This window comes from Girardinichthys multiradiatus, chromosome X (genome assembly GCF_021462225.1).
Source record: "Girardinichthys multiradiatus isolate DD_20200921_A chromosome X, DD_fGirMul_XY1, whole genome shotgun sequence".
Taxonomy (NCBI): Eukaryota; Metazoa; Chordata; class Actinopteri; order Cyprinodontiformes; family Goodeidae; genus Girardinichthys; species Girardinichthys multiradiatus.
In genome coordinates this window covers 922,439-936,209 of record NC_061817.1, presented here as the reverse complement: position 1 = coordinate 936,209, position 13,771 = coordinate 922,439, and the positions used below count along the sequence as shown (strand labels likewise).

Sequence of the window (13,771 nt, the reverse complement as noted above, 5' to 3'; positions counted from 1 at the left end):
TACTATTTAGCTTTTTGTCCCATCCTAAGCATCCAGGCCGCTGAGGTCTCCACCTTCGTCCGCCACCCAATCCTCTTTGCACCGGTCCCTCACGGTTCCCCCTGCAGGTGGTGGGCCCACTGGGGGATGGCCTTGCGTCTCTCGTTCGGGCTTGGCCCGGCTGGGTCCCGCGAGGAGCAACCCCGCCACCAGGCGCTCTCCGCCGAGTTACTTAATTAATTTAAATATATTTAACAATATATTTATTTATTTCATGGCTTCCATGCAGCACTGTCATTAACTTGATCTATCTAACTCAGTAGGTGGGGCTAACACTGATCCTGTGGCAGTTTCAATGACCTTTCTCGTGAACTGGTTAGATATGTTTAAGACCAAACTGGGGACCAAGAATCTGGAGTTACTCACCAAGAGTTTGTGGTTAAAAAAAAAAAAATTATCAATTTCTTGAACATACTGGAGTTATTTGCACACTTTCCAGTCAAGAGTCATGCCAAACTGGAAGGAGCTAGCTTGATTTCCAGTGTAAAGCAGCCAATCAGACGTCAGGGACTGTTGAGGAGCCGCTCTAATCCCACCCACTGAGTTTGATGGGTCAACATGACAGTCTAAATTATTTAATGATGGCTGAACACGAAACCATGAAATAGAGAGTGAAAAAAAAATTATATTTGTTTTTAGATTATTTTTTTGTGACATTTAATTATTTTCATAATTAAATGGTAAATTTAATTATTTAAAGGGGATGTTGAATGCTACATTTACTTACTTAATCATACATGTATTTATTTTATAGGACATTCACATTTATTTATTTCATTGCATATTTATTTCTTTGTTTAATTTAGTCCCGTTTGGCCCACCAAACACTTGTGCCAGCTATGAGTTTGCAATCTGTCACTGTACAGTGAAAAAGATTATTCACAATTTGAAACATTTTAGCAATCCAACCTGTGGAAAAATTCTAATAATTAACCTGGTAACCTGAAACCCTAGACTGGTAAGAGGGTGGAACTTCTTTACACTATGATATCATGTTGACCGTCGATTTCTGGCAGTTTATTTTTAGATGTTGATGCCATCTTTCTACAAACATCACTGCATGCTGAATGCCCTTTTAACTGGATGAATGGGTATAAATTAATCAGCATACAATGTAAAACAAACTAAATGATCTAAGCAGTAAAATACTCTACATGCCTCTGCTGTTTGATTGCACCCTGGAGAAAAAGCTCGGCTTCCATCCATTCCTTAAATCAGACGTCTCCCACACTGTCCTACAACGTCTACAGTAGATCCATCCCTGCTCTGGCAAAGCTGAATCAACTGAAGGGGTCATTTCCAGCCTTCTGCAGAGCAAAAGACGCCGAGGAAGCAACATGTCAGGTGTGTTGCAGCAGGAATGCATCTTAAACTGTAGTTCAGTGGATCTCAGTGATTGGGGCTGGAGACCCCTGCCTTGAGTCGTGTCTCCCCCTAACTGACATCCTGCAAGAAGGTTATCTGGACTGAGACTTATTGTTTACCAGCAAAACTCTAAGCGCCCCACCGACCACAGCACAGCTAACCACGGCTAACTCTGCTAGCCATTACATCTGAGCAATTGTTCACATCGTTTCTACTCTTAAAGTCCGACAAATGTTTACTACTTCACTAAAACAGGCTCACTCACCATCGGTACAGGGGCCGACATGACAGTTTTAAGCTGCATTCAATTACCTCGAACGTAGGAACACTGCGACCAAGAGTACATAAAGAAGTTGTTAGACCGAGCTAATATGGCTGCCATCAAATTTGTATATTTTCTGTTAACAAGCATTAGCAAGAAAAAAACAACATAAAACATTGTGACGTACCTTGTTGTTAACAGATACGGAAAAAATAAAAGAGGTTTAGCTTTACTTTAAAGGCCGCATTATGTCGGACGTAGACAATTACTAGTTCCCATGTAACATTGAATGCAACATAAATTGTTATGGTGCGTTTGCTTTACCTCGGAAATCCAACCGGAACTTCCGGTTATTTATTGCTCCTGATTATATTACATTTTATTGTATTCGATTAAATGAGAGGAGATGAAAAAGTCTGATTTTAGTGGTGAAAAGTTAAAATGATACATTTTGCGATTTCTTTCTAAAAATGTCACCCAACATCTTACATCATATTTTGTAATAGCTTTGAGATTATAAACTGTGGTGTTTAGTAGACTTAATGGAACATTTCTGTCCTCAAACGACGTCCTTAAATCTGATGCTAAACAGACTAATAATACATCAAAGTCAATGTTTATGGCTAATCAATGGTTATAAGTGTAATAAATATTAAATATGTGATACTTTAATAAGTAATCTGATGCTACACAAAAAACGAATAATACATCACAATCTTCCCTTTGTCTAATACTTGACATGTCCAAAACTGATTTTAGAAAACCTAAAACCTACTTTTGTTTTCTGGTAAATTTTTGTTTTCTTTTCCTATTAAAAAACATTATGGAAACTAAGGTTAATTAAAAACGTTTACATCAGCAAATCAGAACAAATGTGTGCTGTTTTTATATGCAGAGATCCTAAAGTTTCTGGCACAGCAATGAGTTTCTGTGCATGACCTGATTGTTATATTTATGTTTTTTATCAATTTGAATTTTTTCAGTCTTCACAATCTGATGTACTATCTATATGCTAAATAAACTTGTAAACTTGTCTATTGCTGTTATCGAGTTAAACAATTTTACAAAATGTTTTTTTTTATCATCATACTATTGTCTTTAGTGTTTTTATGGCTGCAGTGTGTGGCCTGTGTTTGTGTGAATTTGCTGTGCATCTTTTAGAATGAGGTGCTGCTACAGTGTTACCAGGTGAGAAATGTAGGATTATCGTACTAGAGACGTAAAGTTATCGTATTTTGAGGGAAATTATCGTACACTCGTCATAACCAAAATAACAAGTCTGTTGATGTGTTGAATGGCGTCAGAAAGGAATGAATTTATCAACAGCTGCAGCTCCACGGTGCCGGGCTCTGCTTCTTCTTCTTTTCTTTTTTTCTTTTCCTCTTTTCCTCGTTTCCTCAATCATGGGCGGGCGCAGTGGACTATTCAGCCAATCATGGCCGTTGTTCTGAGACCAACGCATCACGTCACACGTAGGTCACATTTAGAAAAGCACGATTGGCTGGAATTTCCAGCATCTGTTCCCGAATCCGGACACAGATCAATTCAATTCAAATTCAAAGATACTTTATTGATCCCCGAGGGGAAATTAGAATTCCAGTACAACCCATCCAAGGGGGGACGGGTCACCGAGGCTTTGCTGCCCACTCACAGGCGCTGCCCTCAGGGTTCACAAAAAAACTCCGACAGACTTTGGCGATAGGCTGATGACGACTGATTACAACCACACATTCACGGAATGGTCAAATTATCGTACATTTGGCCTTTTTTTAGGAATATTGATCGTACAGAGAGCAAAATTGTCGTACAAATACGATAATTATCGTACACCTGGCAACACTGTGCTGCTATGAATGTGGGACGTTATCTCCCCTTTTAAGGCAAAGTGTATTTAGCCAGAGCGCAATTGGACACTGGTTTAAACAGTTGGAAAGTACCATCCTCTGTATGCTGATTGGTCATCAGGTGTATGTGTATACATATGATTGGTTCAATCGAATTTTTGGTGGATTTTACTTTGTGTTTAAATACAATTTGTGGTGCTATTTTTCTTTAAGCAGTTATTTGAAGTAAACATTGTGGTCACTAAGAATGTAAGAACATAGTAACATTTAAATTGGATGCCATAAAAATAATAATTCAATATCAATATTTTGGTTAATCCTTTACATATCTAAAACAGATTTTATTAAAATCCCATAGCCGGCCAACATCCATTATTTCGAAAATACATCATTCGGTGTGTGTTTTTCACACAAAATATTAGCGTGATGTAAGCAAATTGGCATTTAAACAGCCTAAATCCTAACATTGTCTGAATGTGTTGTAGTTTTGAGCAGAGCTGAAATAGTGAGATAGTAAGAGATCAATGCAGACAAAAGTGTTATATTAAACCATTACAATTGGTCCGTGGTCAGATAATTTAACTTGCTGGTCCTAGACCAGATTACCTATCCCAAATCGTTGATTATGGTCCTAGACCGTACAAATCTCTGCATACAAACAAAAAGGATCTGAGAAATCAAACACCAAAGTGAGTGTGAAATGCAGGATTTCTTATTAATTACAAGGAGTAACACAGTTTATACAACAAGGCATGGTCTACCCCTTCATTGCAGTCCCTAAAATCAGTTCAAAATCTAAAACAAAAAAAAGAAACTTGTATTTTTCAACATGTTTTTGTCAAGTCGGACTCTGCAGGAACTGTATCACTAACAGGAGTTGATTGATTACATTAGAAACAGTCAGATGGTCGCCTGTGAGGTTGCCATGTTGAATGTTGAAGTCAGAGCTGTTAATGAACTTTTGACTAATTCCGACTTCAGCGTTCCAAGTGATTTTCCCAACCATGAATTTAGTAAAAACAAAATACAGGTTATCACTAACACTAGCTTCAAAACTTTAAAATTCCACATAGCTACCACAAGTATTAAAATGTAGTAATTAGTGGGTAATAAGCTATTTGCATTTCCTCAGTGTCCCATTAAATCAAACATGAATAACAGTAATTTATAATCGTTAGTAGTAAATGTATTGCTGCAGTTTGTGATTGTATAAAATGCAGAAGAATACCCTGATTGTCATGGAGTGTAGTGGAGGATCAGGACCCAGGCACAGACTGGAGCATTTGATTTATTTAATAAAAATCAGGGAAGTTACAGCGAGCACAAGGAAACAGGATGAAGAAAACAGCGGAGTCACATACAGGAGAAAACAACATGAAAACAGGAAGTGAAACTGACAAATCCAGCACAGGGCAAATGCAACAGGTGAGCTTAAATATTGAGGGATGAATGCAGACATGACATATAGCAGGTGTGAGTAATCTGGAGGATATGAGGAACATCTGAGACCAATAAAGTGAGAGTGCTGAGGGAGAGAAGAGTAATGAGCAGGATCAGATGGAGGGGAATACAGAAAGTAAATGGTAAATAGCCTGCACGTATAGCACTTTATCAAGTCTGAAGACTCCAAAGTTATTTACACTACAATCAGTCATCCACCCACCCATTCATACACACTGACAATGTAAACACATCAGCAGGCAAGGCAGGTAAAGTGTCTTGACCAAGACAGTCGTTGTGTCCTTGCTCAAGGACCAAAGGACACAACGACTGAGACAGACGGAAACAGGGGTCGAACCGGTAATCCACCAGTTCCAGGACAAACCCCCACCACCTGAGCCACAGACACCCCATTTGTGAGGCGACGGTGGCTCGGGTGTTGGGGGTTTGTCCTGTTCTCAAGGCAGCAGTTATCACTGCTGCTGGTGCACCTTTTCCTACCACCCACTCAACATCTATAAATATGCTATAACGTTTTCACAATATTCAAATTTTCGGAGGGGGGGTGTACATATCAATTACAAGAAATAATGGCTTGAAATAGTTCCCTCTATGTGTGATGAATGTATGTGAGTTTCACTTTCTAAAATGAGGCACAGCAAGTGTTACTTTTTTCATTTTTGGAGCTGTACTTTTACAGCCAGAGAAGCAATGGAAATAGATAGATTAAAGCATATTCATGTGTTAGACATGTCCAGTCAAGTTTCAGCTGTAAATCCAATTGAATATCTGTGGCAAGTTGCTGTTCACAGACATTTTCCATCCAACCTTCTTGGACTTCCAGCTCCATATGTGTTAATTAGTATCCTTTCCTCAGCTGCTCTGCCTGCCTTCTGCCGCAGATGATCCAAATATCCTGATTACTTACATCAGCATTCTATGTCATTTTTCCACTCATCTCTATTTAAGTGTTTAAGCTCGTCTCAGGCTTCCTGTGCCACCTCCTCATTACCGGCCATTTCTCTGCCTCCTCGAGTCCAGAACTTTCCACTATGTTTCACTACTCCTTCAGTGCCCTCCTGTGGGCTGCAGCAGAGAGTGATTCCCCCAACTCCATCTGTGCAGCTTCCAGCAGCTGACCACGCTTCAAGTCTCCCCAGAGCACTTGAATCTGCTCCTAGCCTTAACCTGCTGCCTCTCAGCAGTCTACAGCATCGTGTAGCTTCCTTGCCCTCATCTGAAGCAGGAGCTTCCACGTCCCTGCCTGTGTAAGGCTCATATAAACAGATAACCCTGGCCATTTCATACAGTTTTCTATAGTTGTACTACCTTGGAGAGCCAGGAGAGGGCGCATCACTAAAAGGGTTAGGACCAGCAAGGGGCAAAACGACAGAATAAACCCTGCAGCCATGCGATGCAGCCGTTTTATACATCTGCCTCCTTCTTTCCGTTATTCAGATTCAGGGTAACTATTCCAACCCCTTCTCCGGCCAGAGAGGGGCAACATTCTGGGGGCTCGTCCGGGATGATTTCTGCATTTTGAAGCGTAGATAATCATCCAATACCGAATCAGACATCAGTACCTGGACAGACGCGCCACAACTGTGACCCGGTGACCCAAGATGTCGGTACTGCGTGACGTGCAGCGAGGCATCCAGAAACAACGGCACCAGCTCATCAGCTCTGCAAACATTGATGTGCTCCACCAATTGGCAGTCTCCATCAAGGACGAGGTAAAGGAAGAGCTACCAGATGACAGTCCAACAGAGGGGGAACTCTATGACTTTATCGTGGACTTTGTAAAAAATGACCAGTTGGCAAGTCTAGAGGACCAAGGTATGTCACGTCTGCTACTCTTCAACGACCTCATCACGGAGCTACAGCAACCAAACACAGCCAGTGTGGAGGTGCAAGAGTTACGGACTGAGGCTGCTTCAGGATCACCAGTTGGCTATGCTAAGGTGGATAAACAGCCATCCATAAGTAGCCAGACTTCAGATATAGTTAAACTATCTGACGTAGCAGCGTTCTTGCCAAGAAGAGAGTTCAAAATCCACAGTGGACAAATATCTGATTCAGACTCTGATCTTAGTTATGGTGCTCTGTGCAAACAGATGGATGAGGGTTTAGCTGAGAACTTTACTGAAAATGAGATAATTCGGGCAGTGCTAAGAATCATCAGACCAGGTGCATTTAAAGATATGCTTTTGACAAAACATGAGTTAACTGTGACTGAGCTCAAGCAGTTCCTGAGAACACACTTAAAAGACAAAAGTAGTTCTGAGTTATTTCAGGAGCTTAGTAATGCGAGACAACTAGATCGTGAAAGTCCACAGCAGTTTATGTATCGGTTGATGGGGCTGAAGCAGCGCGTGGTGTTTTCATCACAGCAGAAGAGCTCAGGTTTTCAGTATGACCAAAAGTTAGTCCAAAGTGTCTTTCTTCACTCCCTGTACCAGGGCATAAGTGAGAAATATATATATGTAAGAAGAGACTTAAAAATGCTCATGAGTGAAAGCGCAGTGACAGATAATCAGATTCTCGAAGCGATTACCAAGTCAGTTCAGGAAGAAGTGGAGAGACAGACACGAATAGGTCAAACTTCACATAAATCCAGAGTAGTGACGGTTAATGCCACGCACCAAGGGGAAAAAGAACAATTACCCCAGCCCGCAGCCGAAGTCCAAGCCACCGTTCTCCAGACCCAAGCTGAAGTCCAAGCACAGCGTGCAGCCATACATGAACTGACAGCCCATGTGTCTGCATTGATGAAGACTCTAGAAAAGGCTTTCACACCAGCCACAAAAGTTCCAGAATCTACAGGGACTATTTCAGTGAATACAGTACAACCACCTAACACGACGAAGTCAGCCAAATGCCAATCATGCACAACACAGGGACTTGACCGTTGCAACCACTGCTTTAAGTGTGGTAAGGAGGGACACAGAGCTGCCTGCTCAAAAGTAAGCCAGCGGGAAACTGGAAGGGGTCACTGGGAAGGGGCCACCAGTGACCACATCCATGCTAGCGTCACACGTCAGAGCAGCTGGGTACAAGGAAAAGACTCAAACCCCAAATGAACCACCAGTAAAGCCGAGAGGAAGACAAGGTAATCGAGTTGCAGATTTGATTGGAAAGAGATGTATGCTTACCTGCTACCTAAATGGCATACGAACTGACATGCTTGTGGACAGTGGAGCCCAAGTAACCATAGTAACCAGGTCATGGCTCCAAAGATATCTTCCCAACATAGAGATCGGGCCTCTGGAAGACCTTCTGCCAGATGACCCACTCAGAGTAACAGCAGCTAATGGGACTAATTTACCTTTTGATGGGTGGGTGGAAGTCTTAATAGAAATTAGGAGTCCCACACATGGCCAAGTTGCTATTCAAGTGCCTGCCCTGGTTAGCCAGAACTGTGTTAGTGGATTGCTGTTAGGCTTCAATGTGATCGAGGAGATCATTTTAGAGAGTCTCGAAAAGCCAGGCAGTATCAGTTTGAATGATCTTCTCGCTGAAGCATTAAAGGTACAAAAACATACTGCAGAGACTATTGTGGCAGTCATAAGTAAAAAACCAATTAGAAAGAACACAGTGAGTGACATTGTCAGAGTTGGTAGAAAAGGTCTTACGATTCACAGTGGCCAAGTTTGTGAAATTAGATGTCACGTCAAGTCAAGACCACCAGGTGGCACAGCTTTATTTGAACCTGCCTTGAAATCAGACCTACCAGACGGGCTGGAGCTTTTCCCTGCCTTATTGAATGTACCCACAGGTCCGTCTGGGGCAGTTAAAACCCCAGTCTGCAATCAGAGTAAACATGACATCTTCTTGCCAGCACGCACCATATTAGGGCAGATTTAAGAGGTCATTGAGTGCAGGCCCATGAATCTAGATAAGCTTCAGCAGCCTGCAAAGAGGGATACTGACATAGTTTTGTGTGCTACACAGGTTGACCAGGTTAACAGGACAGCAGAGTCAAATGTTGCAGAAAAATGGCACCCTCCTGTTAGCTTAGAACACTTAGACCCAGAGCAGCAAGAGGCAGTGCGTCAAATGCTTTTTGAGGAATCTGATGTCTTTGCTAGAGGGGAAGGGGATATAGGTTGTATACCAGACTTGCAGTTAAACATTAACATGGTCGACAACAACCCTGTCCAGAGGTCTTATAACTCAATCCCTAAACCCCTATACAAAGAAGTCAAAGACTATGTACAAAACCTTTTGGACCAAGGGTGGATACACAAATCAGTCTCCTCCTATTCCTCCCCAGTCGTATGTGTGAGGAAGAAAGATCAAAGTTTACGTCTTTGTGTGGATTTCCGAGGTCTAAACAAAAAGACAGTGGCAGATCGGCACCCACTGCCACGGATTCAAGATTTGCTTGACAGTTTGGGTGGCAACTCATGGTTCTCCATCCTGGACCAAGGAAGCGCTTACCACCAAGGGTTTGTCACTGAAGAATCCAGGCACCTTACAGCCTTTAGCACTCCATGGGGTTTGTATGAATGGATAAGGATACCATTTGGACTAACAAATGCACCTGCAGCATTTCAGAGGTGCATGGAGGGCCTGTTGGAGGGGATACGGGATGAGTGCTGTGCACCGTATCTTGATGATGTGCTGTGTTATTCTAAAACATTCAAGGACCATGTAAACCATCTAAGACAAGTTCTGTGTCGCATGAGAGACCATGGGATTAAGCTGAGACCCACAAAGTGCGAACTGTTCAAACAAGAGGTTCGTTATCTCGGACGCTCGGTGTCCGGAGAAGGAGTTAAAATGGACCAGCAGGACTTGAAAGCTGTCTTGGCACTCAAAGAGAAACAGCCTCAGACTGTCGGAGATGTCAAGTCACTGTTGGGCTTTCTCGGATACTATCGCTCCTTTATCCAAGATTTCTCCCGCTTGGCAAAACCATTATTTGAACTGCTACAAAAACCAAACACAGAGGGAAAAACTATCCAAAACGAGACGGTCAAAAAGAAAGCTAAACACAGTAAGGAAGACAAAGGACAGTTACCCTCAAAAACTCCTATCACATGGACTGACAAACATCAGGGAGTGGTAGCTACACTCATAGACTTTCTGACAAATCCCCCGGTACTCGCTTACCCAAATTTTGACATACCGTTCATCGTCCACACTGATGCGTCTAATGAAGGGCTAGGTGCAGTATTATATCAGTGGCAGAACAATAAGCTACGTGTTATTGGGTTTGGGTCTAGAACATTAACACCAGCTGAGCGAAATTATCATCTCCACTCGGGTAAACTTGAGTTCTTGGCATTAAAGTGGGCCATATGTGACAAGTTTAGAGACTACTTGTATTATGCACCCACATTTACTGTATACACAGACAACAACCCACTCACGTATGTTCTTAGCACTGCCAGACTGAATGCTGTTGGGCATAGATTTCCATTTTGACATTAAATACCGGCCAGGCAGAATGAACACGGATGCAGATACATTATCACGTTACCCCTTACAGCTGCAAGACTGCATGAGGAACCACACAAACAGCATTTCAGATGATGTATCAGCTGTTTGGCAAGGCAGCAGAGCTGTTCAGGAAGACAATGTGCCTTGGGTTGCAGCTGTACGAGTGGAGGAGAACTGCAAGGAAGAGATGTCTCACAAAATTGTGCACAGTATTGAGCCAACAGACATAAAAACAGCACAACAAGAGGATATGGTGAGAAAGGAAGTGGTTTCATTAAAATGAGAAACTGGACCCCGAATGACAGAGATAAAAGGAACATGACAAAACAGACAAAAAGACTACTGTATGAATGGACAAAGTTAGAAGTAGAAAACGGAATCTTGTACAGGAAGACAGAAAGACACAAGCAGCTTGTCATCCCAGATCAGTTGAAATTGTTGGTCCTTAAGTCACTCCACAATGATCTGGCACATATTGGAGCAGAGAAAGTAATCCATCTAGCTAGAGAAAGGTTTTATTGGCCAAACATGCAGCAAGAAATTGAGGACTATGTTAACAAGAGATGTTCCTGTATCAAACAGAAATGTCCCAATCTGCCCCAAAGAGCTCCCATGGGACACATTTCCACCAGCAGTCCCTTTGAACTAGTGTCAGTCGACTATCTCCACTTGGAGCAAAGTCAAGGGTACGAGTACATACTTGTGCTGGTAGACCATTTTACTAGATTTGCCCAAGCTTACCCGACACGGAATAAATCAGCAAAAACAACAGCTGACAAGATATTTCACGACTTCATTCCTCGCTTTGGTTATCCAGAGAAGATTCACCATGACCAGGGGAAGGAATTTGAGAACAGTTTGTTCAGTAGGCTCGAGCAGTTGGCTGGTATTGAACACTCGCGGACAACACCTTACCATCCTCAAGGTAACCCGGTAGAGAGACTAAATCGCACATTACTACAAATGCTGCGCACCTTAGAAGAGGAAAAGAAGACTCAGTGGAAAGACAGTCTCAACCATGTGGTACATGCATATAACTGTACGAGACATGAGTCCACTGGTTTCTCACCATTTTTCCTTTTATTTGGTCATCCTCCGCGCTTACCTGTTGATCTGCTGTTCCCAACCAAAAACTCAGTTCCAGAGACTACTGACCGGCAGACCTATGCACAAAAGTGGGCCGAGAGAATGCGAGCTGCATACAAAATTGCTGAAAGAAACAGTGAAAAATCTTCTGCCAAAGGTAAAAGACGATATGACAAAGCTGTCAGGGGTGCAGTTCTGCAGCCAGGTGACAGGGTGTTAGTCAGGAACTTGTCAGAGCGAGGTGGACCTGGCAAGCTGCGATCGTATTGGGAACAAGTTGTACATCGTGTTGTGGACAGAGTGGATGAGGGACCAGTTTATAAGGTGCAACCTGAGAAAGGCTTCAAGGCACTTCGTGTCCTCCACAGGAACTTGTTGCTACCGGTTAATGAACTACCCCTTGAGGAGAACATTCCGGCTCAAAATCCCAGAAGGCAGCCAGAAAAACAACAGACAAAGATGGAAAAGCAGAGTGAGCACATTTCTGAGTCAGATGAGGAAGACTGCGTGTACACACCCATTCCATACTACAAGTTAGTGAGAACTCAAACCACTAATCCACAACAGCAAGAGCGGAGTCATTCTACGGACAGGAGACTGAGTGCTACGGCCAGTGAGTTCCATCAACTTTTCCCGCGAGGCACCCAGACCCCAGCCCAGGAGGAAAATGCACATCCAGTCACAGACTACATTAGCACTAGTGTCGACCAAGAAGATGAACATCAAGTGGAAGAGGAACAGGTGCAGGAAAGATCACTTGGGATACAAGCTTCACATGAGGGTGAACATCTAGAGAGTGCCCTCCGGAGATCTCAGAGGACCACCATGGCTAGAGAGGTGCTCACCTATGAGGCTTTGGGACAGCCTTCTTACCACAAGTGGACTGCAGGGGTAAACGCAGTATTACCAGCGTACCCATTCACAAGTACTGTTGTTTGTCCCTATATAACACACCCATATTATTGTTATATCCAAGCATATTGATTTTTTTATTTTTTTTATTTTTTGGGAATGCTTTTGTTGCTAATGTCAGGAGACATTTCTAAAAGCAGGGAAGAGTGTAAGGCTCATATAAACAGATAACCCTGGCCATTTCATACAGTTTTCTATAGTTGTAGTACCTTGGAGTGCCAGGAGAGGGCGCATCACTAAAAGGGTTAGGACCAGCAAGGGGCAAAACGGCAGAATAAACCCTGCAGCCAAGCGATGCAGCCGTTTTATACATCTGCCTCCTTCTTTCCGTTATTCAGATTCAGGGTAACTATTCCAACCCCTTCTCCGGCCAGAGAGGGGCAACACCTGCAACAGGAGTAGGAGCTTCCAAGTCCTTGTCTGCAGCAGCAGCAGCTACACCAATTCCCTCTTCCGCTGAAGCAGGGGTTCTTACATCAATAACTATAGCAGTAGCAGCAGTCCTCTCGTCCACAGTCTGGGCATCAGAGAATCCTGTTGTCCAGGAGTCTCCTGGACAACTCCTATTGCTCCCCCAAGGGTTCTTCTGGCTTCGATGCCACGTTTCAGAGCTCTGTCGAGGGTTCTTCCGGCTTCCACAATGCCCTCCAGTGCTCCTCCGAAGGTTCCAGTGGTTCCACCGCTGTCCTCCTGAGCTCCACCATGATTTCCAGTTTCCTGAGTTCCACTGTGGGTTCCACTCTTCTGAGTTCCACCGGGGGCTCTCCCTATCTCCCAGTCAGCCTCCAGACAAGGTTTTCTGAAGATTATCTTAGTTCCCTGGTTGACCTCCAGACAAGATTCTTCGTGGGTTTTCCCAGTCCACAGGTCAGCCTCCAGACCTCCTATGCCACAGGCCTCTGGACTTCATCTGCCACCTCCACCACTGGCTTCCAGGTCTTCATCTCGGATCCTATGTCACCTAGTTCCAGACCCCATTGCTGTCAGCCTCCTTCATCTCCACCGCTACTGGTCTCCTAGGGTCCTGTTTCTCTGCTGGCCTCCAGACCTCCTTTGCTGTTGCCAACGCCAACCTCCTGACCTTCGCCATCGCAGAGGTCCTCCAGGGCTCCACTTGACGGATATGCTGTTGTGCAAGTTTAAAAACGTTGTGTCGAAACAGATACCTGCAAACCTAAATGAACTGAAGTAATTCCATTCATTGCTCCTGCATTTTGCCTTGATTCCATGAACTTCTCTGCATTTGTGTCTTTACATTAATAACCCAGTGTACATTGAAAACATCTAATCTCATCTGATTGAGTGGAAATGTTTTAAACTACACCTCAGTTTATATTTGGGATTTTCCAACAAGCAGCAGCCATTCTCCAAGACATGT

At 43.2% G+C, this 13,771-nt stretch overlaps 2 protein-coding genes across 7 annotated transcripts in view; both read right to left on the bottom strand.

Annotated features, from left to right (window-relative positions):
* LOC124862181 (methyltransferase-like protein 22) overlaps positions 1-1,995 on the bottom strand; it is a 35,707-nt gene extending 33,712 nt beyond the window's left edge. For 4 of the 6 annotated variants that reach the window (XR_007036882.1, XM_047355995.1, XM_047355998.1 and 1 more), the window contains exons 1-2: positions 1,854-1,995; positions 1,670-1,732 (exon numbers count right to left, since the gene is read on the bottom strand). The gene's annotated coding sequence lies outside the window, so the exon portion shown is untranslated. Of the gene's footprint in view, positions 1-1,197; positions 1,347-1,669; positions 1,733-1,853 lie in introns of all 6 variants that reach the window. The other 2 variants (XM_047355996.1, XM_047355997.1) reach the window with 2 other exon arrangements.
* A 2,789-nt stretch (positions 1,996-4,784) lies between these two features.
* On the bottom strand, positions 4,785-13,483 carry LOC124863021. The gene is made up of 3 exons (XM_047357257.1): positions 13,375-13,483; positions 12,781-13,164; positions 4,785-6,214 (listed from the first exon to the last, which is right to left on the bottom strand). The coding sequence occupies exons 1-3, from the start codon at positions 13,481-13,483 to the stop codon at positions 5,934-5,936; spliced, it is 774 nt and encodes a 257-aa protein (XP_047213213.1). The 3' UTR covers positions 4,785-5,933.
* Positions 13,484-13,771: the final 288 nt, after the last annotated feature.

Bases quoted from the DNA above. Each gene is read 5' to 3' on its own strand.
- LOC124863021 (XM_047357257.1), bottom strand. From the start codon at position 13,483: ATGGCGAAGGTCAGGAGGTTGGCGTTGGCAACAGCAAAGGAGGTCTGG. The intron at 13,165-13,374 runs GCAATGGGGTCT...GCTGACTGGGAG, and splicing joins GGAGATGAAGGAGGCTGACA to ATAGGGAGAGCCCCCGGTGG. The intron at 6,215-12,780 runs GTGTTGCCCCTC...AGCCTTACACAG, and splicing joins AGCTCCTACTCCTGTTGCAG to GCAGGGACGTGGAAGCTCCT.